This window comes from Trichosurus vulpecula, chromosome 4, assembly GCF_011100635.1.
Source record: "Trichosurus vulpecula isolate mTriVul1 chromosome 4, mTriVul1.pri, whole genome shotgun sequence".
Lineage (NCBI taxonomy): Eukaryota > Metazoa > Chordata > Mammalia > Diprotodontia > Phalangeridae > Trichosurus > Trichosurus vulpecula.
The window spans coordinates 58,558,277-58,583,942 of record NC_050576.1 but is presented as its reverse complement, the minus strand read 5'-3'; the positions used below and the strand labels follow the sequence as shown (position 1 = coordinate 58,583,942).

The following is a 25,666-nucleotide window of genomic DNA, read 5'->3' as shown; positions in this document are numbered from 1 at the left end:
TGGTCCTAGTACCTGTTTTCCAAGGATCAGTTTAGATAAGTATCAGGATATTATCAGGATAACAACTTAGTAATACATCCTTTGTCCAGGACAACTCAACCAATCCTACGAAAAACACCAGATAGAAAAACAATGGATTTGATATTTTAGGCTGCCCTACCTCCCCCAACCAAGTTGAATCTACTGTTGAAAATCTTAACAGAACAAAGATACATTGCCAAGATCACAACTCTCCCTTCCCCTTAATCTTCTTGACCCCCATCCCAAATCCTGATATGATGGAAAAATGTTTTGCCAGGCAGAACTGAGTTTACAACTCACAGATTTGGGGGTTCTATTATGTTTCTGGGCCTGTGGAGCCATCCTGCTTTTCTCTTCATAAGCCATCCCTCAATACTAAAACAAAGGCAGACCAACTCAGGTCAAGGTCTTTAAAGTAAATTTTTAACTTTGGATTGGCATTCTTATGGTATGTTCTCCCTTACCTATTTCATTGGCTGCTCTCAGCTGCCCTATTAGGCGGGGAAACCAAATTCCAAAGTACAGTTCTAGGCCTGTCTGCTGGAGGTGGGGGGAGGGGAGAGAGAGAGAGAGAGAGAGAGAGAGAGAGAGAGAGAGAGAGAGAGAGAGAAAGAAAGTCTGGAGATACAGCTCAGCATCCCAGTGATGAGGAGTGACTGCTTTTCTCATTTCAGTAAGTCTGTCCCATGTCTTTGCCTTCCCCCCAACTCTCTCTTCCCTTGAAAATTGGGTGTTTTGCACACCTTACAGGTTTAAGGGTTTGGGGATAAGGGCTTTGTGGTGAATGGAAGGTCTATCTGTTCTCATTTTTCTTTACCTCCCTGTTGCATTTGACACTCTTGAATATCCTTGGATCCTCTCTCGTTGGGGTGTTAATGACACTGTTGTCCTTTGGCTCCTAACTATCTGACCACCCAGGTTCAATTTTTTGCTGACTCATTATTCATAGCTCACTCCTTGACTGTAGGTGTACATTAAGACTCTATCTGGTTTAATTATTGTCTGTGTCTTTAAGCAGATGATTCACAGATTTATATGTTCACAACCAATCTCTCACCTGATTTCCAGTCCAGCATGACTAATTATCTACCGGATATTTCATACTGAATGTCCTAGATACATTTCAAGCTCTATATGTAGAAAAACAGAACTCATTATCTTTCCCCTTCTGCTACCAAAAGACCCCCAAACAAATCCAATCATTCTCTCCTGGACTTCTCACCATGTCTCTGGTCTCCCAGCTTTGTAACCTTGGCATTCTCCATGACTCCTCGCTCTCCCTTACCCCATGGTACAATCGTTTTCCAGATCTTGCTGTTTCTACCTCCACAACATTTTTCACACCTGTCTCCTTCTCTTTCCTCACACAGCCCCCACCTTGGCTCAGGCCCTGATCATTTCTCACCTGGACTATTGCAATAGCTTCTTAATTGGTCTTCCTGATTCAAGTGTTTCTCCACTCCAATCTATCTTCCACACGGCTACCAAAGTAATTGTCCTTAAGTATAGATCTAATTATGCCATTCCTGTTCTCAATAAATTGCAGAGTTTCCCTCTTGCCTAAAGGATAAAATATTAATTCCATTTGGCATATAAAGCCCTTTACAATATGTCCTCTATGTTTTTTCCAGGCCTTTCTTAAAGGATTTATTTATTTATTTTCATTTATCTATCTATTTATTTATTTATTTTTGATTTATGGAATAAAACAAGCATTTTTATAACAGTACAATAAAGAAGATTGCACATGGAACTGCAGATCTACTGTGCACAACTTGCTATTCCTTTCAAATGCACAACAAAATTATCATGTAAATTTTCTTCTTTTGTTTTCTTCTTCCCCCAAAGATGTCTACCATTAGACACACATACACACACACACATACACACACATGTAAAATTATTCTATACACACTTCTATTTTCCAGCCTTTTATATACTACTGCCCTTCCTGTAATCTACAGTATAGGAAAGTTGGTCTTTTCTCTGTTCCTCACACATGGCACTCTGTCTCTTGTGCCTATGACTTTGCTCTTCCCCTGGCCTGAGGTGTACTCCTTTCTCCTTTCTCACCTCATATGATCTCTAACTTCTTTCAAGATGCAGCTCAACTACCACTTTCCACAGGATGCCTTTCTTGATCTCCCTCATTCCCCAATTGCTGGTGCCTCTTTCTAACTACTTTAGGTTTGAATACCTGGTATTTATTTTATATTACGTTTGTGTCTTTGTACACACATATACATATATATGCATGGATACACACGTAAATACATACATATACATTGCTTCCCCTGATAGAATATAAATTTCCTGAGAGTAGGGCATGTTTCTTTACTATTTATGCTGGCATCCTCAGTGCCAAGCATGGTGCCTACCACATAGCTTGTGATTAATAAATGCTTGTTGATTGATAGATTGAAGAGAAGGCAGACTTACTCTTCAATCATGTTGCTGAATGAGTTTCAGAAACTGAGTCCAGCTAGAATGTGATGTTGGCTTTACACTTGGAAAGGATGATGGGTAATAATTTTCCATGGAGCTGGACAGCTTGTTTGGCCTTTTAATTTACCCTGTGGAGTCCTCCTTTCACAACTTTAAAAACTGTAGCTTTTTCATGGGGAAACTGGAAACAGATTGAACTTTCCGATTGTCATGATTTATGTTTATCAATCTGAAATTAAGCAGGGAGGGAGCATTGGGGGCACTTGCTCCAGTGGGATGTGCTACTTGAGCCCACTCAATGATAAATGAAGTGTGTCTGGACTAGTCAGAATGTGGAAATGTTCAAAAAATCATGCAAGATGTGGTTGCAGAGTAAGAGAAATGCCCAATCAGTTCCATTTTATAGACCTGGAATAAAAGATGGGCCATTCATGTAATACACAGAAGAATGTCTGGCTTTTGAGTAATATGCTTCCCCACCCCTCCAAGATAAATGGCCTGCAGTTGGATAAGAGCCAGATTTGCATTTGCTTTCCCATGTCCGTAACATTATATTTTCTCCCAAAGGATGTTTAAAGAATGGATCTACTTCACATGCCTGTGGTATTTATCTCTTAGAACCTCTCCCTTCTCATAACCTTTTCACTTTTCAAACTTCCATAAGAAAGAAAAAACAAGAACAAAAATAAAGAAGTTTAAAATATTCTCAAACATCTTATAGGAGTTTTAAGGTCCATCCGGTGCTGGGAGGGTTTGGGAATCCAATCAGAATCTTTGAAATCTTGCTTCTTTCCTCATATGCTGAATTGTTTGCTGACACTTAATAAAGATCCATCATTCTCTACTTGTGAGTCAAAGGTCATGCAGTTATAAATCCATAGAGGGGCTTTCATATGGGTTGGAGAACTTTCTCTTCTTTTTTCACTACAATCCAAAGATTTCCTTTTAAACTCTATGACTCTTGAAGATTTATTGTGGATCCAGAAGGCAAGGGTACATGGAGATGAATATTGTACTGATTAGGAGGGTAAATCTTAAAGAGTTACCTGAAGAACAGAAAGGTTAAGTCACTTTCCCAGGGTCACACAGAAAATACATGTCATGGGTGGGACTTAAAACCAGCAATTCTTGTTTCAAGTCCAGTTTTCTATCCACTACATAAAGGTGATTCTTACCTTATACATAGTAAATACTCAATAGATGTTTGTTGAGTTCTCTTGAACCACATTAATACTGTAGACAAAATTCCAGGGAAAATGTAAAAACCATTGAAGAGGATAAACTGGTTTCAAATATCAATAAATATTTTAAAAGTATCCATAATGTCTAATTGACTAATTACACATGTTTTTGATGTAATCATTAAAACTATTTCCTGAGGAACCTATATTAACTAACCTTGTATTAAACTACTATTAGTTCCTATTCATACTTGAAAGTCATAGTGTTTATTTCTTTAAAAAATATCTACCTATATGTTTGGTAGTGGCAGCTAGGTGGCTCAGCGGATAGAGCACTGGGCCTGGAGTCAGGAAGACTCAAGTTCCTGAGTTCAAATTTGGCCTCAGAAACACTTACTAGCTGTGTGACCTTGAGCAAGTCACTTAACCCTGTTTGCCTCAGGTCCTCATCTATAAAATGAGCTGGAGAAGGAAATTTCAAGCCATTGTGGTATCTTTGACAAGAAAACCCCAGATGGGGTCAGAGAGAGTTGGATATAACTGAAACAACTGAACAACAAATATATAAATATATATGTATATATACACAATATACATATATACACAACACACACATACATATATGTGCGTATATAAACACACATATGCATACATGGAAATATACGTGCATATACACATACATATAAAACATACACATATGCATACATACATATATATATATGTGCGTATACACATACATATATGTTATTTCCTCTGTGGAGGGAACTCCCAGTAAGGAAATGTATCAATGTAGATTTGTGTCTTCTTTGTAACCTATGATCTTAGAGAGAAGAGTGCGACATTGAGAGCTTAAATGATTTACTAGTTTGTGTCACAGGTGGGACTTGAACCCAAGTTTTTCCAACTGGGAGTCTAGTTCTCTAACCACTATGCAAGGCTGCCTTTCTTCCTTAAAAGTGTTCTAACAAATCCATCTTAGTCTTCCCCATAAGTTCAAAGGTATAATGCCAACTCACATTTGCTGTGTCTTTTGAGCTTTTCAGGGGGCTGTCCTCACAATAACCTTTTGATGGTAGTAGTACAAATAATATTACCCTCATTTTACAGATGAGAAAACTAAAGTCTACAAAGGTTAAATGATTTCCCCAAGCAGATCCAGGATGTGAATGAAGACCTTATGACTTCTAATCTAGTGTACTTTCTACTAGAAATAAGAGCTTTTATTTGTCATTGAATCATTGGACCCAGGTTCCACAGTGATTCCCAGGCTGGGAGGCCCTCCATGTTCTGTTTCATTAGAGTGGATGAGTGTGTATTAAGGGCAACTGGGTATTTGCTCAATAGCTTGAAAGGTAATATTTGCTTTGAATATTTTTGGAAATAGTAAACAAGGGGTTGGAGAGAGTATAGGAGCAGAGGCCTAGTAGTCTGACATAGTGAAAACTGGTTGACTTGCATGGTGGATTTAACTCAAACATCCATTACTTTGCCCCAATATTTGTCTTCTTATTTTCTGTATCTATCTGGGACACAAGATCTGGCTCAATTATAAATAAGAATGATGAATGGAGAGATAAGTCAAGAAATGCTAACCAAAAATAAAATTTTATCTTGAAAATTAACAGGGAATAGATTATTAGATACAAAAAAAACCCAATCATATGCCAAGCAATGTGTGGCCTTCCTAACTTGTACAGAAGAAAGAATAGCAGTTCTGGAATCGAGGATTTGGGTTTAAGTCTTGCTCACTGCTTATTGGGCAAGGAATTTCCCTTTCTTGGGCCTCCATTTTTTCTTCTATAAAATAAAGGTATTGGACTTATAAATGCCCAAGTGGAGACCAGAGCTTTCAAAAGTTGGAGCAATTTGAGCCATGTTTTGCATGAGCCTCTAAAACTTATGTTATCACTTGGACAGAGATAAAAATTCATGCCAGATGTGATCTCATTTTGATGTTTCAACACCTAGCTGGAAAAGCAACTCCCTATGTGCTATAACATAAAGAAGATATGATTCTACATTTAAAAGAAAGTGCAGGGTTGAAGTACCTAACTGATTAGTTACATGTAAAAACTCTGAGATTTCCCAACCAACTTGTGTAGATAATGACTTTGGTGCTGAGCATTATTTTTACCCTGAAGACCTAGTCCCACAGTTCATTGATTCATCAAAAATATGAATTGGGTTTAAGTAAAGAGCTCTGCTTTGAAAGAAGCAAAGGGCTGTCTTTCAAACTTATGAGAGGGAGCACTGGATAATGTAAAAAGTCCTGGATTTAGAGTTAGAATGCCTGAGTTCATAGGTGGGTTGTGTTATATACTAGTTGTGTTATCATGTGCAAGTGACTTCATCTCTCCTAACTTGAGTTCTTTATCATTAAAATAATTAAGAATGTCTTTTAGAACAAAAGATCAAGAATAGTAAGGGAATCAATAAAAAAAAATGTGAAGGAAGGTGATCTAGCTGTACCAGACCTCAAACTATATTATAAGGTCATAATTATCAAAATAATCTACTGGCTAAGAAATAGAGTGGTGGATCAGTGGAATAGATTAGGTACACAATACATTGTAGTAAATGACCAGAGCAATCTAGTATATAATAAACCCAAAGATCTAAGATTTTTGGGACAAAAACTCATTGTTTGACAAAAGTTGTTGGGAAAACTAGAACACAGTATGTCAGAAACTGGGTATAGAGCAACATCTCGCACCATATATAAAGATAAGGTCAAAATAGGTTCATGATCTACACATAAAAGGTCATACCATAAGCAAATTAAGAGAGCATGGAATAGAATTAAAAACTTTTTGCACAAACAAAACCAATGTAACCAAAATTAGAAGGAAAGCAGAAAAATGGGAAAATTTTTTTGCAGCGAACATCTCTGATAAAGGCCTCATTTCTCAAATATATAGAGAACTGAGTCAAATTTATAATAATACAAGTCATTCCTCAATTGATAAATGGCTAAAGGATACAAGCAGGCAGTTTTCAAAGAAGTCAGAGCTATCTATAGTCATATAAAAATACTCTAAATCACTATTGATTAGAGAAATGCAAATTAAAATAACTCTGAGGTACCACCTCAAACCCATCAGGTTGGCTAATATGACAAAAAAGAAAAATGATAAATGTTGGAGGGGATGTGGGAAAACTGGGACACTAACACACTGTTGGTGTAGTTGTGAACTGATCCAGCCACTCTGGAAAGCAATTTGTAACTATGCCCCAAGGGCTGTTAAAGTGTGCATACCCTTTGACCCAGCAATATCATTACTAGGTCCATATTCCAAAGAGATCGAAGGAAAAGAACCTCTGGCAGCTCTTTTTTTGTGGTGTCAAAGAACTGACATTTGAGGGGATGACTATCAATTGGTGAATGGCTGAACAAGTTGTGGTATATGATTGTGATGGAACATTATTGTGCTATAAGAAATGACAAGCAAGGTGATTTCCAGAAAAACCTGGAAAGACTTACATAAACTGATGCAAAGTGAAATGAGCAGAACCAGGAGAACATTGTACACAGTAACAAAAATATTGTATGATGAACTGTGAATGACTTAGTTATTCTCAGAAATACAATGATCCAAGACAATTCTAAGGGACTCATGATGAAACATGCTATCTGCCTCCAGAGAAAGAACTGATATTATCTGAATCCAGACTGAAGCATACTATTTTTTCATTCATTCATTTTTTTGCATCTTCTTGTACAAAATGACTAATATGGAAATGTTCTACAAGATCTCACATATATAGCCTATATCAGATTGCTTGCCATCTCAGGGAGGGGGAAAGAGAGGAAGGAACAGAGAGATAGAATTTGTAACTTAAAACATTTAAAAAATTTTTACATAGAGTTATATCATTAAGAACAGTTAGAACCAGTGGGAGAAACCATGACAAAGAAGAAGAAATGAGAGAGAAAGAGAGAGAGAGAGAGAGAGAGAGAGAGAGAGAGAGAGAGAGAGACACACACAGAGACAGAGACAGAGAGCAAGAGCGAGTGCACAAATAGTGTGCTTCAATCCACATTCAGACTTCATAGTTCTTTTTCCGGATGTGGATAACATTTTCCATCATGAGTCTTTTGGAGGTGTCTTAGATCCTTGCATTGCTGAGAAGAGCTAAGTCTATTCAAGTTAGTCATCACACAATGTTGCCGTTACTATGTACAACATTCTCCTGGTTCTGCTCATTTCACTTAGCATCAGTTCATGTAAGTCTTTCCAGGTTTTTCTGAAGTCCATTTGCTCATCATTTCTTATGGAACAATAGTATTCCATTACAATCATATACCACAACTTGTTTGGTCATTCCTCATTGTTGGGCATCTCCTCAACTTCCAATTCTTGGCCACCAAAAAGACCTGCTATAAATATTTTTGTACAAGTGGACTCTTTTCCCATTTTTATGATCCCTTTAGGATACAGACCTAGAAGCAGTATTACTGGGTCTAAGAGTAAGCACAGTTTTATAGCCCTTTGGGCATAGGAACTCAAAACTTAAAAAAAAATTGTTAAAAATTGTTTTAATGTGTAATGGGAGGGGGGGAAAATAAAATACTATTTTAAAAAATGTCTTCTAATCATTAAGGCCAGAACTATTTGCTGTGCCACATGGATACCTACCACCTGTTGAGCGTTCTATATTGCTGCAACACTGCACAAGAATTCCCAGACCTTGTATTTCCAAACAATTTATTCCAACCATGGAACATCAGGGAAGGCACATCAGTGCTTTGGTTTGTGTTTGGAAACTTGGTGGTTATTTTGAAGCCTTATAGCATCAACTCAGGAGACCTCATCCTGGTGACTAGCTTGCTGAGTAATTTTGCACATTTCACTTCATGTCTCTGGGCTTCAATTTCCTCCTCTTTACAATGAAGGAGCTGAACTCAACAATCTCTAAATTCCATCCTAACTTTAACATCATCATTCTGGTGTAGTCTTTTGAATCACAAACTGAGCAAGAAACCTCCCGTGAACTAGTTATTTTTTTCCTGTAGATTAAAGAGAAAAGGACAGAAGATCAAGCAGGCAGGCAAATTTTCACAAAGAAAGCCAGGACAACCCCACAATGCCAGGGGAATAGAGAGTTTCAGGCAAGACATAGATAATTTCTGCCTAGAAAAGCAGGGATGGTGCCAGTTTCCTTAGATTTGGGGGAAAATACATGTTTGTCCAACGGAGTGGATCGATTCTCAAAATCTCAGTGTTGGAATTGACATCAGAGATGATCTAGTTTAACCTATAGCTAAGGAATCCTCTCTATAATTCCCCTAACAAGTTGCCACCCAGACTTTGAAGAGCTTTAGTGATGATGAACTCAAATCAACTTTTGGATAGCTCTCTTCAACTTCCAACCATTGTTCCCAGTGCCCATGCTTCTCAGGCCAAGTAGAAATACCCAATTTCTCTTTTTCATGGACTTGAAGACCATTATCACATTCCCCTCCAAGTCTTCTATTTTTAGGCTAAGCATCAAAGCAACTCAATTCAACAAATATTTATTAAGCACTTCCTATGTACATACTGTTCTGGTCATTGGGTCCAATTCCATGTGAGGAGTTTTTTCTTTAAAGATGAAGACAAGATAGATTAATAAAAGGTGGTGTTTTTTGGGGGGGTCTGGCATACTTGTGACAGTGGATCGATAGCACATTGAACTTGGATCATTGAAACCTGGGCTAAAATCCCTCCTCTCTTCCTTGATGTAGGACTGTGGGCAAGTCACTTATTTTTTCTCACCCCAAGTTTTTTCATCTGTAAAATACAGGTAGTACTAGAGACAGCATGGCATAGTAAAGTGAGAGCCTACCTTGGAATCAAGAAGACTTGGGTTCCAATACTTTCCCTGACACATACTGGCTGTGATTCTCAATCCTTGGTACCTTGGACAGCTCTCTAAGACTCTAAGTGGTAGAGCAGGTGCGGATTTGTTTTGGCATAAAAAGTTCTATATACCAAATGAAACGATAGGTCCATTCCCTTCTCCTCCTTTCCTCCATGCCTCCAATACCTACTTCGCAGGGATTGTATGAGGTTCAAATAAGATCATGTTTGTAAAGTGTTCTGCAAACCCTAGTTGCAACTATTTTCGTGAGAGAAATACAGATCATATACACATCATAGGTCTCTGCCTTTCTAAGTTCCTCTTTAGAGCCACCAAGCGATGGTTCTGTGTCAATATTGTTTATTTCTCCATTTCACTATAGTAATGACTGATTATGACCTGTTGTGGTTGATGCTAGTTTGGGATTTGGGGTTTTTTGTGTTTCTTGTTGAGTAGTTGTGACTGGGTGCTATTGAATAGAAGGGAGAGTTGACTGGGAGAGGTAAGACCATGAAGTGGAGTAGATAAAGGAAATTTTAAGGTTTTGAATGAAGGGAATGGAGTGGCTTATGAAAGAACTCTACTGAAGAAGATGAGGAGTTGTTTTTTTTAAAAAACTATTTTGAAAGTGTCTTGGCTGTCGTAAGAAGTGGGGGGTGAAACAAGCATTATTCATAGCCCTAACGTAATTTGGATGAGTGAATTCCATTTTTTGTGTAGGCAAGAATACATCAGTGAGTGAATCATGGACAAAACAAACAAACAAAGTATAACTTGTATGGTTCAGGAACCTGAAAATCTTACAAGGAAAAGGAAAGAGATTAAGTCCAAGAAGCTGGTCTAACTCTAAGTGATGTTGCTGAGATGGGTTTGAGGGAGTCTAGTGAAGTGAATTAAATTTTATGACATCATGGGTGGGATGGCACCGGATCTGTTATTTCACTAGTATAAGGAACTCTTGATGAGAAAAAATCCTACCAATATAAATGAACACATTTGTTGCCAATTACAGTCTTACAGAGTTACCTAAAGCACTAAGAAGTTGTGACTTTCCCTGGATCTCTAAACTACTCTGTGCCAAAGGCAGGACTTGACCCCAGATCTTTCTGATCTGAAGCCAGTTTTCTATTCACCATTTCATGCTAATAACATGGAAAAGGGAATACATTTTTCTTGTAACTCAAATAAAAACTCTTTGTGGGAGTTGTATGTGAAAGGATTTCTCATCTCTGAGCTTTCTTATTAAACTGGCTTTACTTTGATATCATCATTTGCCTTTGTTGAATAAAGTTTACTTGAAGACATTTAGAGAGGAGGAACCTAGTACCTCCTGAGCCACTCATTTTCTTTTTGGATAATTCTAATTGTTAACAAAATTTTCCTTTCCACTGCCAAGGTCTTCTCTTCTCCAGGTTAAACACTTCTGGTTCCTTCAAAAGATTCTCATATGGTGTGATCTGAAGATTCTTTACTGTCCAAGCATTTAAACCTGTTCTAGACATTGGAGATTATCAATGTTCTTCTGAAAACCTGGTGCCCAGAACCTAATGTAATTCTTGAGATAAATCTAACCAGAGCATGATAACACAGAAGGACTATGACCTCTCTAGCCCCAGACACCATACCTATCAATGTTGACTCAGACCACATTAGCTTTTTGCTACAGGATTATATGATGGAGTCCTCGAGTTAATCAATTACTAACCCCACCCCTGTCCCAACCCCCCCCCCCGATAGATTTCAGAGGGATGACTGGGTAACTGTATCTCTCCCATGTTGTATTTTGAAATAGAATTTTTGAACCTAAGCTATCCCCAATAAATTTCATCATTCGATTTATTACAGGGAACAGCAAGTAAATAAATATATCTGGAACTTAAGAAAATGAGAAGGAGGCCAAACACAAGTTGAGAAGGACTTTAAATGCCAAACAGGGGAGTGACTGTCATATTCTGGGGGCCATAGGGAGCCACTGGAATTCAGCACAGGGCCAAGCATAGGCTTCTCAGATTCTCTACTTGATACCTGTCAAATCAAGTTGACACTGAAACATTAGTGTATATTTATCATTTCTGGCCATGCAATGATTACCAAGTTTACCTGCCTGTACTAGTCTTGCCCACACCTCTCCATATCGTCAGCAAGAATTGCATGAGATACTTTGCTAAATATGCTGATGAAACTGGGTTAAATGTATCAATAGCATTTCTTTGTCATCTACCCATTTAAGCTTTTATTATTATTAAATATTTTATTACCAATTTAGCTTTTCAAAAAGAAATGAAATGAGTCTTGCAAGACTCATTCTTGATGAAGAAAAGTTGGCTTTTTGTGACCATTTTCATTAAGTATTCATCTAGGAATACATTCTAGAATTTTGCCAGGGATTAAAGTCTATCTCATTGACCAAGTTTAAAGACTCCACTCTTCATTCTTTCAAAATTCAGGACAAAATTTGCTGTTCTTCAGCCTTGAAAACAGGTACTTTTTTGGTCTTTCTTTGTATCCCTAGTGCTTAGGATAGTGCCTGACACACAGTAGGTGCTCAATAAATGCTTATTGACTTGATTTCCCCATGATTTTTCAAAGACCACTAAGACTGGCCCAGCTTTCACATCTGACTCTTCTTTCTGTAGCTTGGCGTTTAGTTCTTCTGGAACAGATGATTTGAATTCATCAAGGTCAGCTGGGTGCATCCTCTTTTTTCATCTTGGGTATCAATTAATCAGCTAGGCAGTGCAGTAGATAGAGTTCTGGGCCTGAGGTTAAGAAGAACTGAGTTCAGATATGGCTTCAGACACTTCCTAGCTGTGTGACCCTGAGCATTTACTTAACCTGTTTGCCTCACTTTCCTCCTCTGTTAAATGGGGATAATAATGGCACCTACAACAACAGGGTTTTTGTGAGTATCAAATGAGAAAATAATTTTAAAGTAATTAGCACAGTGCCTGGCACATAGTAAGTGCTATATAAAAATTAGCTACTATTATGAAGTACTTACTATTTGTCAGGCATTGTTTCTCGATTCTTTAGTAGCCATTTTGGGGGGTTCTGTCCTTCCCAGTCCAAAGATTATTTTTTAAAAAATTGAGAAGCCATGTGAATACAGAGTTAAAGCAAAACCTGGGGCAAGGAAGAAGTCCAAGAACAGATCTATAGTCCTTCCAGGTTAATACTTTCCCCTTTGTCTCTGTCAATAATGCACTTGTCCTTTTGGTCTTGACTTTTAGTGGGTGACCTTTAGCTACGATTTAAGGTGCTGTCGCTCTTGTATTTGACAGCTGTGAAGATTCATTCTGAACAGAGCAACAGTTATTGGGTCTAGAGGGCAGGTCAGATAGCTATTGCTGGGTTTCTACCAAAGAGGAACAAAAGCTGAAGATGCAGATTATTGAGTGATGGATGTTCTGCCCTTTGGTCACAATCATGGAGGACCACAGACTAGCAGATACTTTAGCTTTGGACTCAGGTGCCTTACGTGGGTCTATACTCAGTGTTATTTCTTTTTTGGAGGGGGGATGGTGCTGGTAAAAGATGCTGAAGTGAGCGGGGATGAACAGTGCAAGAAAAAATACGGCCATCTCTCTTCCCCCACCCCCTGGTAATTCTAGCTTTTCTAATCCTGCCTCAAGGTTAAGATTCACTTGCAGAATTCTGACCTTCTTCCTCCCCTCAACACATGTGAACTCAGGGCTTAGACAAACACTCTCAGCTTTTTCTGCATCAGTTCTTTGATGATACAGACTATTATTCAAATGGCCCTGTGATCACTGAATAGAAATATGAGTGCCTATGATGAGGATGTTATAAATGAACTCTCTTTATAAAAAGCTATTGATAAAAAGTTCCAGGGAAGAATATGATTTTGTGAACTGAGTTCGTGGATAAGACAAAGGTATATCCTAGGGAGTCAGAAGTGGTCAGTTTTTTAAATTTCAAGAATTTTGCTTCTCAAAGTATATTCTGTCAGTCAACAAACATTTAATAAATGCCTACTGTGTGCCAGGCATCTGGCTAAGCACTGTATAATATTTGTTCCTTTGACTAGCTATTAATAGAGGGTGAGGTCAGAGAAGGATTTCATCAAGAGCTCTTCTCAGTAAAGTCCATGAAGCTTTTGGACAGAGGTTTAGTGGTTTGATAGGTAGATCAGATGCCAATGCAATGTAAAGGATGAGTGCTTCAGATACCCTTGGGCTGACTTTCAGAAGAAACAATCAACTCAAGTGATTAGGATGGGCTAATTTTGGGGAAGATGTCCCTGGACTGTACTATAATATAGGAGTGCGACTGGGAGGAGGCAAGGACAAGAGAGACGCTGGCATCAAATTGGCAAGAAGAACCCTCTAATTCCTATTGAGAAGAGCTTCTGGATTCCAGAATCTGCCCAAGGTACCTTATATGAAAAAGATGAGAATATCGAAGCATATACATAGAAACTTGCATGGGGCCCAGGGGAGGCTTTTAGGTAAGAAAGCACTTCCGCTGTGAGCCAGGGGGTGTTGGGCTAAGTTCAATAGAAACATGAGTGCTAGAGATTTGGGGTCTCATATGAGAGTCATTGCCATCTGGGTGATCCCTGCTTTCCCCACACTATTTGTGATCTGCTTTGGTTAGGTGTGTTCCCACATAGATGAAATTACAAGGGTTTGTGGCACTGATTTAAGCATTTGTCCTTTTCGTTAGGCCCTTTGAGAGCACTCACCAGAGGACCATATAGTTGACATTCATGTAGAACTTTGCATACATTGAGTTTCATTGTGGTGACTAGATAGAGAGCTGACCTGTGTTCTAATCCTGCCTCTGACACATACTAATTTTGAGGACCCTAGATAAACCTTTTAATCTCTCTGTGTCCTAGGCAAAGTTCTAAGATCATAGGTTTCAGAGAAAGTCCCTACCTGCATTAGTAGAGGGAGTTTCCTGTACCAACGAAATCACAAGTCCAGCCCCTCTCTTTTACAGATATAATTTCATTTGATTCTCACAGCTGAGGGATCACCAAACAGAAGGCTCTCTTTCTTGGCTTTTCATCACCTCCAGTGCCACTAATCAGGAGTTAAGGGGAAGGGAGTAACTCTCCTTTTTAAATTGTGACCTTGGCAATACAGCAGCTCTTCCCCTTGGTTTTGCATCTCCTCTATACTGAGTCACCAGGATGACCTCAATATACCACTTACAGTGGGAGAAGTCACACATAGAAGGAATGAATCTCAATTTAATTTTTTATATTATTAATGGTTCAGTAATATGCTGTTCACAAATCTCTTAAATTAATCTCTCTTTCCAAGCCTCCGTCTTAGATTAACCTCCCAAGTTTTCTTTCTCTAATTTTCCTTTGGGGTTAACTCATAGAATCTTGGATTTGAGAGGGACCTGGAAGTCACATAGTCCAACACCTTTACCTCACAAGTATAAATCCCATCTACAGTAATCCCCCAAAGTGATTATTCAACTTTTGCCTGAAGGACTCTGGGGACGGAGAACTCACTATGTACCAATACTGCATAGCCCTCTTTCATAGCCCTGATTTGTAGGAGATTTTTCCTTATGTTGAACTGAAATCTACTTCCTTATGATATTCTTCTATTCTGGAACTGAGCTGGCCAAGTCAAAAACCTCTTCTGCACAACAGTCTTTCAACATTTGAATACAGCCCTGCAACAATTTCTAACTTTAATCTTCTCTTCTTCAGGTTAAACATAATGGTAACTGATATTTACAAAACACTTAGAAATAGCAAATCACTTTACATATTTCTCATTTAATCTCCCATTCTCTGAGGTAGTAACTACAGGTTTTATTATTCCCAATTTACAGATAAGGAAACTGAGGCTTGGAGAGATTAAATGTTTATGACACTTAGCTAGTCACTGTAAAAGGTGGGATTCAAATTCAGGTCTTTATTGACTCCAGGGCCAGCCTTCTTCGTAGGATAAATCACTAGAATTGGAGTAAGGAAGAACTGCGTTGAAATTCTACTTCAGACACATATTCACACATTTTCTCTGAGCTTACAGTTCCTCATTGGCAGAATTGGGATAATAATAGTATTTACTTGAAAGGCTTTTCATGAGGCTTAAGTGAGATAGTTTGTGTAAAGCAATTTGAAAATCTTAAAGTGTGCGAGTGATTATTCTTTGGTTTTACCCAACTTATATTTGATTAGAATTAGTAATCTTCCTGTGACAGGTAAGCATTATCATCTTTATCATCATTGTCATCATCAGCATCAGCATCATCATCGTCATCACCACCACCACCATCATCATCATCACCATCACTTTCACCATCACCACCACCACCATCATCACCAACATCATCATCATCATTGTTGTCATCATTATTACCAGTACTTCATTCTGCTTATCTTCTTTGATGAGGTTAAAGAGTCAAGAAAATTCGAGTCTACAAGTACTATGTGCCAGGCACTGTGCTAAGGGCTAGGGCTACAAATAAAGGCAAAAAAAGGCAAACCAAAAAATCCCAGTTCCTGCTTTCAAGGAAGTTATAGCCTAATGGAGACAACCTGAAAGGATATATGTACAAACAAGCTACATACAGGGTAAACTGGAGATAATCACGGAGGGAAAATGCTGGAAGTAAGGAGAATTGAGGAAACTTCTTGCAAAATATGGGATTTACCTGGGACCTGAAAGAAGAAGCCAGGAGATGGTGATGAGTAGGGAGAGAATTCTAGGCATGAGGGACAGCTAATGAAAATGCATAGAATTGAGAGATGGTATGTCATGTGCAAGACAGAAATGGTCCAAAGTCAGTTCACTCTCCTCCTATTATTCTTTCATGTTTAGTGTTCTGTAGACTGCTGCAAGGTGAATAAAATGACTGATTTTTGCAGTTGATAAGAATATTGAGATGTAAGCTTATCTTTTGTAGATCCATTGAAAACATCATTAATTAGCTGTATAGCTCTGAGCAAGTCACTTACCTTCTATTTGCCTCAGTTTCTTCAACTGTAAAATGGAGACAATAATAACACCTACCTTGTAAGGTTGTTGTGAGAATCAAATAAGATATTTGTAAAAATACTTAGGGGCAGGTAGGTAGTGCAATGAATAGAGTGCAAGGCCTGGACTAAGGAAGACCTGAGTTAAAAATACGGCCTCAGACACATACTAGCTGTGTGACCCTGGGCAAGTCACTTAGCCCTGTTCATCTCAGTTTCCTCATTTATAAAATGAGCTGGAGAAGAAAATAGCAAATCACTCCAATATCTTTGCCAAGAAAACCCCAAATGGGGTCACAAAGAAACAGACAAGACTGAACCATAACAACCAAAAGTATTTAGCACATAGTAGGCACTATATAAATGCATATATCCTGTCCTTTCCCTTTCTAGTCTGTTCTCTACACAGCTACCTTAATGATTTTCCATACTAGCTTCATACCCAGTGCTCCATCTCCTATTTATGTGCCTTTTCCCTGGCTGTCCTTCATTCCTGGAATTCTCTTTCCTTACCTCTGCCTTTTAGAATTCATAACTTCCTTCAAGAATCAACTCAATGGCCAAGCAAATCTTCCCTCGTTTCCCTAAATGCTAATTCCCTCCCCTCTGGAATTATCTTGTAGCAACTTCATACATATCTTGTTTATATGTGTGTACTCTCTCCTTTATTAGAATACTAGTCTCTTGAGGGAAAGAACTGCTTTTGCTTTTGTCTTTATGTTTCCAGCACATAGTTATCTCTTAATAAATATTGGTTGGTGTGAACATCAAATGCCTTAATATCCTCACTAAACTTCAATCTATTATATATACACATATGTATATGTACACATATATGTATATATGTAAATACATGACTGAGCCATGAGTACAGAAATGAGTCAAAGGTTTTGTGATTATAAACAAAGAGGTCATAAGTGTCACAACACTTTTGAGTGGGTGGCTCAGTGATAATAGTAATAATAATCATTATTATTATCATTTTCACTCTATTATATTTCTTCTCTTAATCAATCTTTGTATAACCTGGTTTTGGCTTCGTCATCCTGGTCTTCTTCTTCTTTATTCCAACTCACTAATGTCCTTCCTAAAATTTGCCACCGATAACTCAATACGGTATTTCAGATGTCATTTGACCAAGGCAGAGTACAGGGTGTTCCTAAACTCTGGACACATAGGCAAAAATGCAAATTTTCAAGAAATGAAATGAATGAAATTTTCAACAACATTTTATTTAATTGGAATATTAACAAATAACATCTTCAATTCATTTGTGACGCAAAGGTTGATGCGCTTTGCAAGATTCACGTGAACTCAACGCAATAACTCCACATTGCTGTCAATTGCCTATGTGTCCAGACTTTAGGAACACCTTGTACAATGGCATGAGCACCACTATTGTTTTAGACATCATAACTTTGTGAGTTAAACATGAAATATGGCAGCATTTCTCTAGCAGTTGAGGTCATTCTTAGGAACCTGCAATTTTGACAAATTTCCTGAGCTAAAGCTACACTGTTCCTTTCTGTAAGAAATCACTTTTTAAAATAATGTTTTTCAAACAGAGTTTAAAATGTGATTTAGAGTTATTTAATCACAGCAATATGTCCATAACATAAAGGGATTAAAATATAACACACATATAGTTGCAACAAGATGGAGTATGGTCTAGTATATAGAGGTCTGACCTCAAGGTCAGTAAAACGACATCTTGGCTTTGTGACCATCTAAAATTCACTTAATTTCTAAGACTCAGATTGCTATGAGGTTCTAGTCTTCATTGGAGTTTTCTCTTTGGCAGTTTCCTAGACCAATGAAATCAAAGACCCAACTCCCTCCCCCACCCCTCCCAATCAGAGTGACAGCAGTCTGTTCATGGCAGGAAGTCACTCAGTGATTTCAGAACCAATATTGGACATCTCCATCACAGCATTCTCAGGGTGGTACCTTGTTAGTCACATTGCCTCTCAGGGGATGCTATATGGGGGGATCCATGCATGAGTAGATTGTTAGAATATGTGACCTCTCATGCCCTGTCCAACTTTGAGATGCCACGGTTTTTTTTTTAAAAACGATTCTGTGATTAATACAGAAGATTTCTTAGCTGAATAATGCACTTGCAATCTGAAGACTTCTGTTCCATCCTCCATGAACAATCATCCCCTTCTGTTCAAGTGCATAATTTTAACTGTTTGCTGAAAGATTAAACTAACCATGAAGCAAAGAAGATCTAGAACAAAGGCAATATTGTCTATCAATTAACACTAAAAGGGAGTCCAGAATGAATAGACAATGGAAGCTCAGAGCACTCGCTGCCCCAAATCTAGCCTGCTGTGGGCAAGTTGGCAAGATGTCCTGAGAGAAACTGGTTTGCAAGCCAAAGTCAAAAGCAAGGATGCAAAAGGAATAGATAGGAGAAGGAAAAGCCTTGCTCTTCATTGGTTAACATAGTTTATCCCCTATCCAAGCAACTTTAGACCAATGCCTTCTGCATGCTTTAGATACTTCATTACCATAGATTTGTAAAGAGCTAATTGCAAGAGTCTTGTTTTGAAAGAGAAAATGGTTTGAAATTAAATGTACCAATTTTCTGTAATTTAGAGACAGATGATTAGGAGCCTTAAGAATAAGTAGAATAAATTGACTTGATTTGGAGGTTAAAAGCTGGAAGGAGAATTGACCTTGATGTTTCATTTTTATCAATTACTTCATTTAGGCTAATTATACGTGACAGAGAAAGGCTTTCATTTGCATGAGTTTAGGTTCCTAAAATTGCAGAGTATACTAATTATAAAGCTTATTTCCAAACTTTGCAGGTATTGTATATACTAAAGCTTGAATAGTTAAAACCACTCATAGGTAGCAAGTGGATGGCACTTAGTAAAATTGAAGGTTTAGCATGTGTGTGCGATAAAATTTCAAATTGAGTTGTGGGTCCAAGTAGAATTACTGCAAGTGATTTCTGGGTGGGTGGGTGGGAGTCCTCTGCAATGAGTCAACAGTGTGATATGAGAAACAAAAAACTAATGTGATCTTATGTGCCATCAAGAGAGGCATATGTTCTAGAATAAAGGAATCTTACTGTTTCTACTTTCTCAATATTTCTTGTATGTTCCCTTCATTCACATAGCCACTATTTTGATGCAGTCTCTCACCATCTAATGCCAGGACTATTGCAATAGCTTTCTGGTTGGTGTCTCTCTCTGCCTCAAAAATTTCCCCTCTGCAATCCATCCTCCATTCAGCTGCTGAAGTGATCTTCCTGCAATGTAAATCCGACCAAGTTATTTCATTCCCCCTGCCTTCAATACAAAAACACACTCAATAATCTCTAGTGGGTCCTTATGAATTTCAGAATCAGAAAATTCTTTGTTCTGCTTTTAAAGCTTTTTGCAACCTTAGCTCTTCCTACTTTTCTAATCTTTTTACACGTATTTTATGCCATATACTCTGTGATTTAGTCATATTGTTCTTGCTCTTCCTCACACTCCATCTCCTGATTTAATTCTCTCTCTCTCTCTCTCTCTCTCTCTCTCTCTCTCTCTCTCTTTCTCCCTCCCTTCCTTCCTTCTTTCCTTCCTTCCTTCCTTTCTTTCTTTCCTCCCCCACTCCCTTCTTCCTTCCTTCCTTTCTTCCTTACTTCCTTCTTCTTTCCTCCCTTCCTCCCTGTTTCTTTCTTTCATTACAGGACAGTTTTTATTTTACTCTAGAAAATTCAGAAGATGCAAAAGCCTTACAGTTAATCCTTTTTCCACTGGACCTACACCAGACAGACAACTCACAGTAACAACAGAGAACAAAGTCCAGGTTTGATTGGGGAATTCCTCTGATCCACAATCTTAGGTTTCTCTCTACCCTTGTGTTTGAACTTCAAATTTTCTCTATAGCTCCAGTCTTTTCATTAGAAATGCTTGAAGTCCTCTATTTCATTGAAGGCACCTTTTAAAAACCCAGTTTTTCTGGGTAAGTTATTTTTGGCTGCAAGTTCATATCCTTTATATTCTGGAGTATCATACTCCAAGTTCTCTGCTTCTTTGTAGTGCTGGCTGCTAAATTATATGTCATTCTGACTATAGCTCCTCTGTACTTGAATTCTTTCTTTTTTTCTGCTTATAGCATTTTTTCTTTTACCTGGAAGCTCTGGGAATTTGACTATGTTGTTCCTAGGGATTTTCATTTTGGGGTTTCTTTTATAAGGTGACCAGTGGAGTCTTTCTTTGCCTTCTGGATCTAAGAGGTGTGAGCATCTTTATTTTAAGATTTCTTGAAATCTGATGTCTAGGTGTTTTTTTGAGTCATAGCATTCAGGTAGCCCAATGATTGTTAAATTTTTTCTTCTCAATCTGTTTTCCAGGTTGGTTGTTTTTGCTATGAGTTACTTTACATTTTCTTTTATTTTTTCAATCTTTTAACTTTGCTTTAATATTTCTTGTTGCCTCACTCCATAAATTTTCACTAGCTGTTTCTCATGCTTTGGACTGTCTCCCTCTTTGCCTCTGCGTACTTGGTTTCCCTGGCTTTCTTCAAGACTCAGCTCAAATCTCATTTTGTGTAGGAGATCTTTCCTCTCTCCCCTTCCCTCACCCCCAGCTGGCAGTGCTTTCCCTACTGAAATTACCTTCCACCCATTCTGTTCATGTCTTGTATGCATTTACTATGTGCCTAGCACTGTTCCAGGTGTAGAATTGCAAAGACAAAAGTGGAATTGTCCATGTACTTGAGAAATGTGTAGTCTATCAGGGGAGACAACACATGAGCACCATATTTCACTTCATAATGATTGCAGATTTCATGCAACATTTTGCAAAAGTGGGGTGCGACCATTATGTGAAGCTTTGAAAAACTGTGCCAGTATTATGTAAAAATCATTTATTATTAAACTGACTTTGGTGCAAGATTAAGATGCATGGAATAGTCATGAATGTACCTTAAAATTGAATACTGACAATGTGCATGCACTAAGAATTCTAGGCTCATGGCTCACAATGTGCAAGAGATAAATGTGTATCCATATGCCACTGGTGAATACATTGCTGCTCTGTTTATCTTTTAAGTGGCATGAATTATACAGAATTATACCATATGACAATTACATGATGAAAAGTTATAAACAAATTTTTTGACTGAAAAATAGGGTGTGATGATTATGCAGGCCATGATTATGTGGGGAAATATAGCATATCAATATATAAGATATGAAATATATGTATATATGATAATTTGGGGTGACAGAAGGCATCAGGAAAAGGCCTCATGTAGAAAGTGGTACTTTCACTGAGTCTGAAAGAAAGCTAGAGATTATAAGAGGCAGAGATGAGGAGGGAGCACATTCTAAGAAAGGGGAATAGGCAGAGCAAAAGCACAAAGAGGGGAGGGAAGAGGAACAATAACAAGGCCAGTTTGGCTGTGGAGTATATGATGGAGTATGTGATAGAGTAATATGTAATAATTCTGGAAAGGTGGCTTGAGGCCAGGTTGTAAAGGACTTTCCCTTTAACATGGAACCACTGGAGCTTGTTGAGTAGAGGGATGACACGATGCGACATATGCTTTAGGAAAAATCACTTTGATAGTTGAGTGGAGGAGACTTTTGGCATGCAGACTCACTAGCAAGCTATTGCAGTGGACCAGATGTGAGAAGATGAAGGTCTATACTAGGGTAGTGGCTATGTCAGAGCTGAGAAGAGGATGATGCAAGAGATATTATGGCCCTGAGAACAGATTGGATATGGGGGATGAAAGAGAGGAAAGAATCAAGGAGTATAACTGTGTTGTAAGTCTGGGAGGATTGTGGTGTTCTTGACAATAATAGGGAAATTTGGAAGCAAGGAATCACATTTTTCTCATCTATGAATTAAGCTTAGGGAAGGAATTGGTGAGAGGAAAGACTTAAGGTAGGGAAACCCATCAGAAGAAAGAGTGTTCAGAGTAAATGGTTGTTTTGGGGGCTTGAGTCTGAATTTAATAGAACAGGGCAAAATAGCACTGTATTAGGAGTGAGAAGACCTAGGTGTATATAATCAAGCTTAGACAAGACACTTGGCCACTCTGTCCCTCAGGTTTTTCACCTGTCAAATGGGGCTAGTAATAGCATCCCAACTTACCTCAGAAGACTGTTGAGAGGATAAAATGAATTTTTATTCGGACATTCAGAACGATAACTTGCTTCTGGCGGGAGGTGGGAAGGGGGGGATATATAATTACAAAGTATTACCAAAATTCCGAATAAAGGAAATCCAAAGTGAGGAGTGTTGGTTTTTTCCCCAATAAGAAGCTCGGATCAGCTTTTTTTCAGGCTTTGCTTCTTTGTCTGTTTTCAAATGTGGGACAATCACCCTAAGAGCTAAACCTTTGCTTATGTCACTTTGTGAATAACTCATCTTTCTGCAGCTTAGCTGTACTTTCTCTAAAGTGGCTTGTTCTCAGATGGGAAATGCCCTGATTGGATAAGTACCAACCAGCCTACCATAGTCTAATGCAGCTTAATATGATGGTTTGTCCTCACTGAAAGTCACATAAATGTTTATGGAAGTTGGCAATAAAATTTATTACTAGGTTTTCACAGCTAAGGCTGAAGGCAGGGTTTGGTAAATCCTTTGAATAATTCAAAGCGTCAATTATTCAAGTAATTTCTGAAATACTGGTCAAGAACCTTTAACACCCCTATCAAGAATATTTAATAGCTCACAAATCAACCAACAAGCATCTGTTCATTTTGCTCGGGGAGCTCATCAGCTCGCATTTATTCAATTATCATCTCTATGCAGATTATTCTCAGATATGTTTATCCATTCCTAGTCTCTCACCTGATTGTGAGTATTACATTTCCAACTGCCTATTGGACATCTGGAACTGGATGTCCTATAGATACCCTAAACTCAACATGTCCAAAACTCAATTCATAATCTTTCCTCTAAAGCCCTCCCCTTCACCTAAATTCCCTGTAATTATCAAAGACGTCACTATCATCCCAGTCATCCAGACTACCACTCCTTACTGTTCAATCTATTTCCAAATCCTATTGATTATACCTTTGCACCATTTCTTGCACAATCATGCCCCACCCTTTCTCTGCTTTCACACTGCCCCATGTCTGGTACAGGTCCTCACCACTTTGCACCTGGTCTATTGCAATAGTCTTCTGGTTGGTCTCCTGGTCTCAGTTCTCCCCACTCCAGTCCATCCTCCACTCAGCTATCTTCCTTAAGCACAGGTCCGACCATATCACCACCCCTCATTCAATAAACTCCAATGACTCCCTATTTACCTTGAGGATCAAATATAAAACCCTCAGTCTGGCTTTTAAAGCCATTGCCAGCCTTGCTCCTTTCTACCTTTCCAGTCTTCTTACATTCTACTTACCTTCATGTACTCTGCAAACCAACAATACCGGTCTTCTTGATGCTCCTCAAACATAACACCATCTCCTGATGGACTATAGTCCTTTTCAATGTCTGCCTCCTGTTCCTGGAATGTTCTTTCCTCAATTCTACCTCCAGGTTTCCTTCAAGTCTCAGTTAAAATCTCACCTTCTGCAAAAAGCCTTCTCCAGTCCTCCTCAGTGCTGGTGCCTTCCTTTGGAGATTATTTCCAATTTCCCGTATCTATCTATCTATCTATCTATCTGCCTTTTTATCTATCTGTTTATCTATCTTTCTATCTATCTTTTTATCTATCATCTACCTGGTTATCTGTCATCTATCTATCTGCTTTCTATCTAGCTGCCTTTTTATCTATCTGTCTATCGATCCATCCATCTTTCTTTCTTCCTTTCTGTCTATCTATCTATCTGTCTATCTGTCTGCCTTTTTATCTGTCTGTCTATCTATCTGTCTATCTGGTTATCTGTCTGTTATCTATCTGCTTTTTTATCTATCTGTCTTTCCATCTATCCATCTATCTATCTATGTATCTCTCTATCTATGTATCTATCTATTTATGTATGTATGTATGTATCTATCTATCTATCTTTCTATCTATCTTATTTGTACATAGTTGTTTGGGAGCTGTCTCCCCCATTAGACTGTGAACTCCTTGAGAGCAGGGATTGTTTTTGCCTTTTTGGGGGGTTTCCCCAATGCTTTGCATAGTGCCTGGCACATAGTGGTTAAGAAGTGCTTTTCAACTTGGCTTGACTTGACAAAGCACATACTTTGTGCCTCTAACCCAATAAATCCCAGGGAATCAAAGACAAGGATTAAACAGTCCCTTCTCTTTAGGAGCTCGGGTTCTAGAATGTAGTAGAAAGTATGTTGGACTTGAAGGCAGAAGATATTTGGATTAGAATTCTGTCTCTGAAACTTATTATCTGGGGGACTTTGCGAAAATAACCTAATAAATCTTCGATTCTTCATCTATAAAGTTTAGAAAATAATAATATGTGTGCCACCCCAGTGGGGTTGTTGCAAAGATCAAATGAGATAAACACTTAGCAACTCGTAAAGATCTATATAAATGTCAGTTATTACTCTCATTATCATCGTTGTTATTGCTATTGCTGATCGGTGGTAAACCTCTCTAACCAGCCTTTCAAGTCACATTTTCAAATGCTTGCCAACTGCCCTACCAGAAGGTAGTGTGTCACAGTGGAAAAAAACCCCACTGGCTCTAGAGTCAGAGGACCTAGGTTAATTCCCCTATGTTGATATTTACTACCTCTATGATGGTGCACAAGTCATTTGAACTTCCTGGGTCTCAGTTTCCTCATCTGTGAAATGAGAAGATTAGGTGGATAGCCCTTGAGATTTCTTCCAGGTCTTGATTGGTTTCTATAACTCTATGAACTAAAGTCACTGTTCTCTTCCCCTCACTTCCTCATTTCATTTAGCTCATGGTACCACTATTCTTCTGGGAATTCAGGCTTGAAACATTGGAGTGACCTGTGACTGTTTGTTCTCCCTCACTCCCACATTCAGTCAATTAACTTTCCTTCCACAATCTCTCATTTGTCCTCTCTTTTCCACCAGCGTGAGGACCAAGGGCCTTTCAGCTGGACTACTTTAATGGCTTCCTAATGGTTTACTCTGTCTCCAGTCTTTCCTCTTACCAATCCATCCTCTGCACTGTTGCTAACATAATATTTTTAATATGCAGGTCCAATCTCATAACTTCCCTCCTCAAAGGGTTTCTGCAACTCACTACTGACTCTAAGACAAAATACAAACTCCTTACTTTGGCATCTAAAGTCCTCCACAATGTTCCTCCAACCTAC

The 25,666-nt window shown here is 38.4% G+C and overlaps 1 protein-coding gene across 2 annotated transcripts in view; it reads left to right on the top strand.

Moving 5' to 3' along the window:
- The first annotated feature begins 566 nt into the window (after positions 1-566).
- Positions 567-25,666, top strand: part of RXRG (retinoid X receptor gamma) — a 160,214-nt gene continuing 135,114 nt past the window's right edge. The window contains exon 1 of one of the 2 annotated variants that reach the window (XM_036753896.1): positions 567-694. In XM_036753896.1, coding sequence (XP_036609791.1) covers positions 667-694 — 28 coding nt within the window. In that variant the 5' untranslated portion in view covers positions 567-666. Of the gene's footprint in view, positions 695-20,198; positions 20,263-25,666 lie in introns of those variants that run through there. The other variant, XM_036753897.1, reaches the window with a different exon arrangement.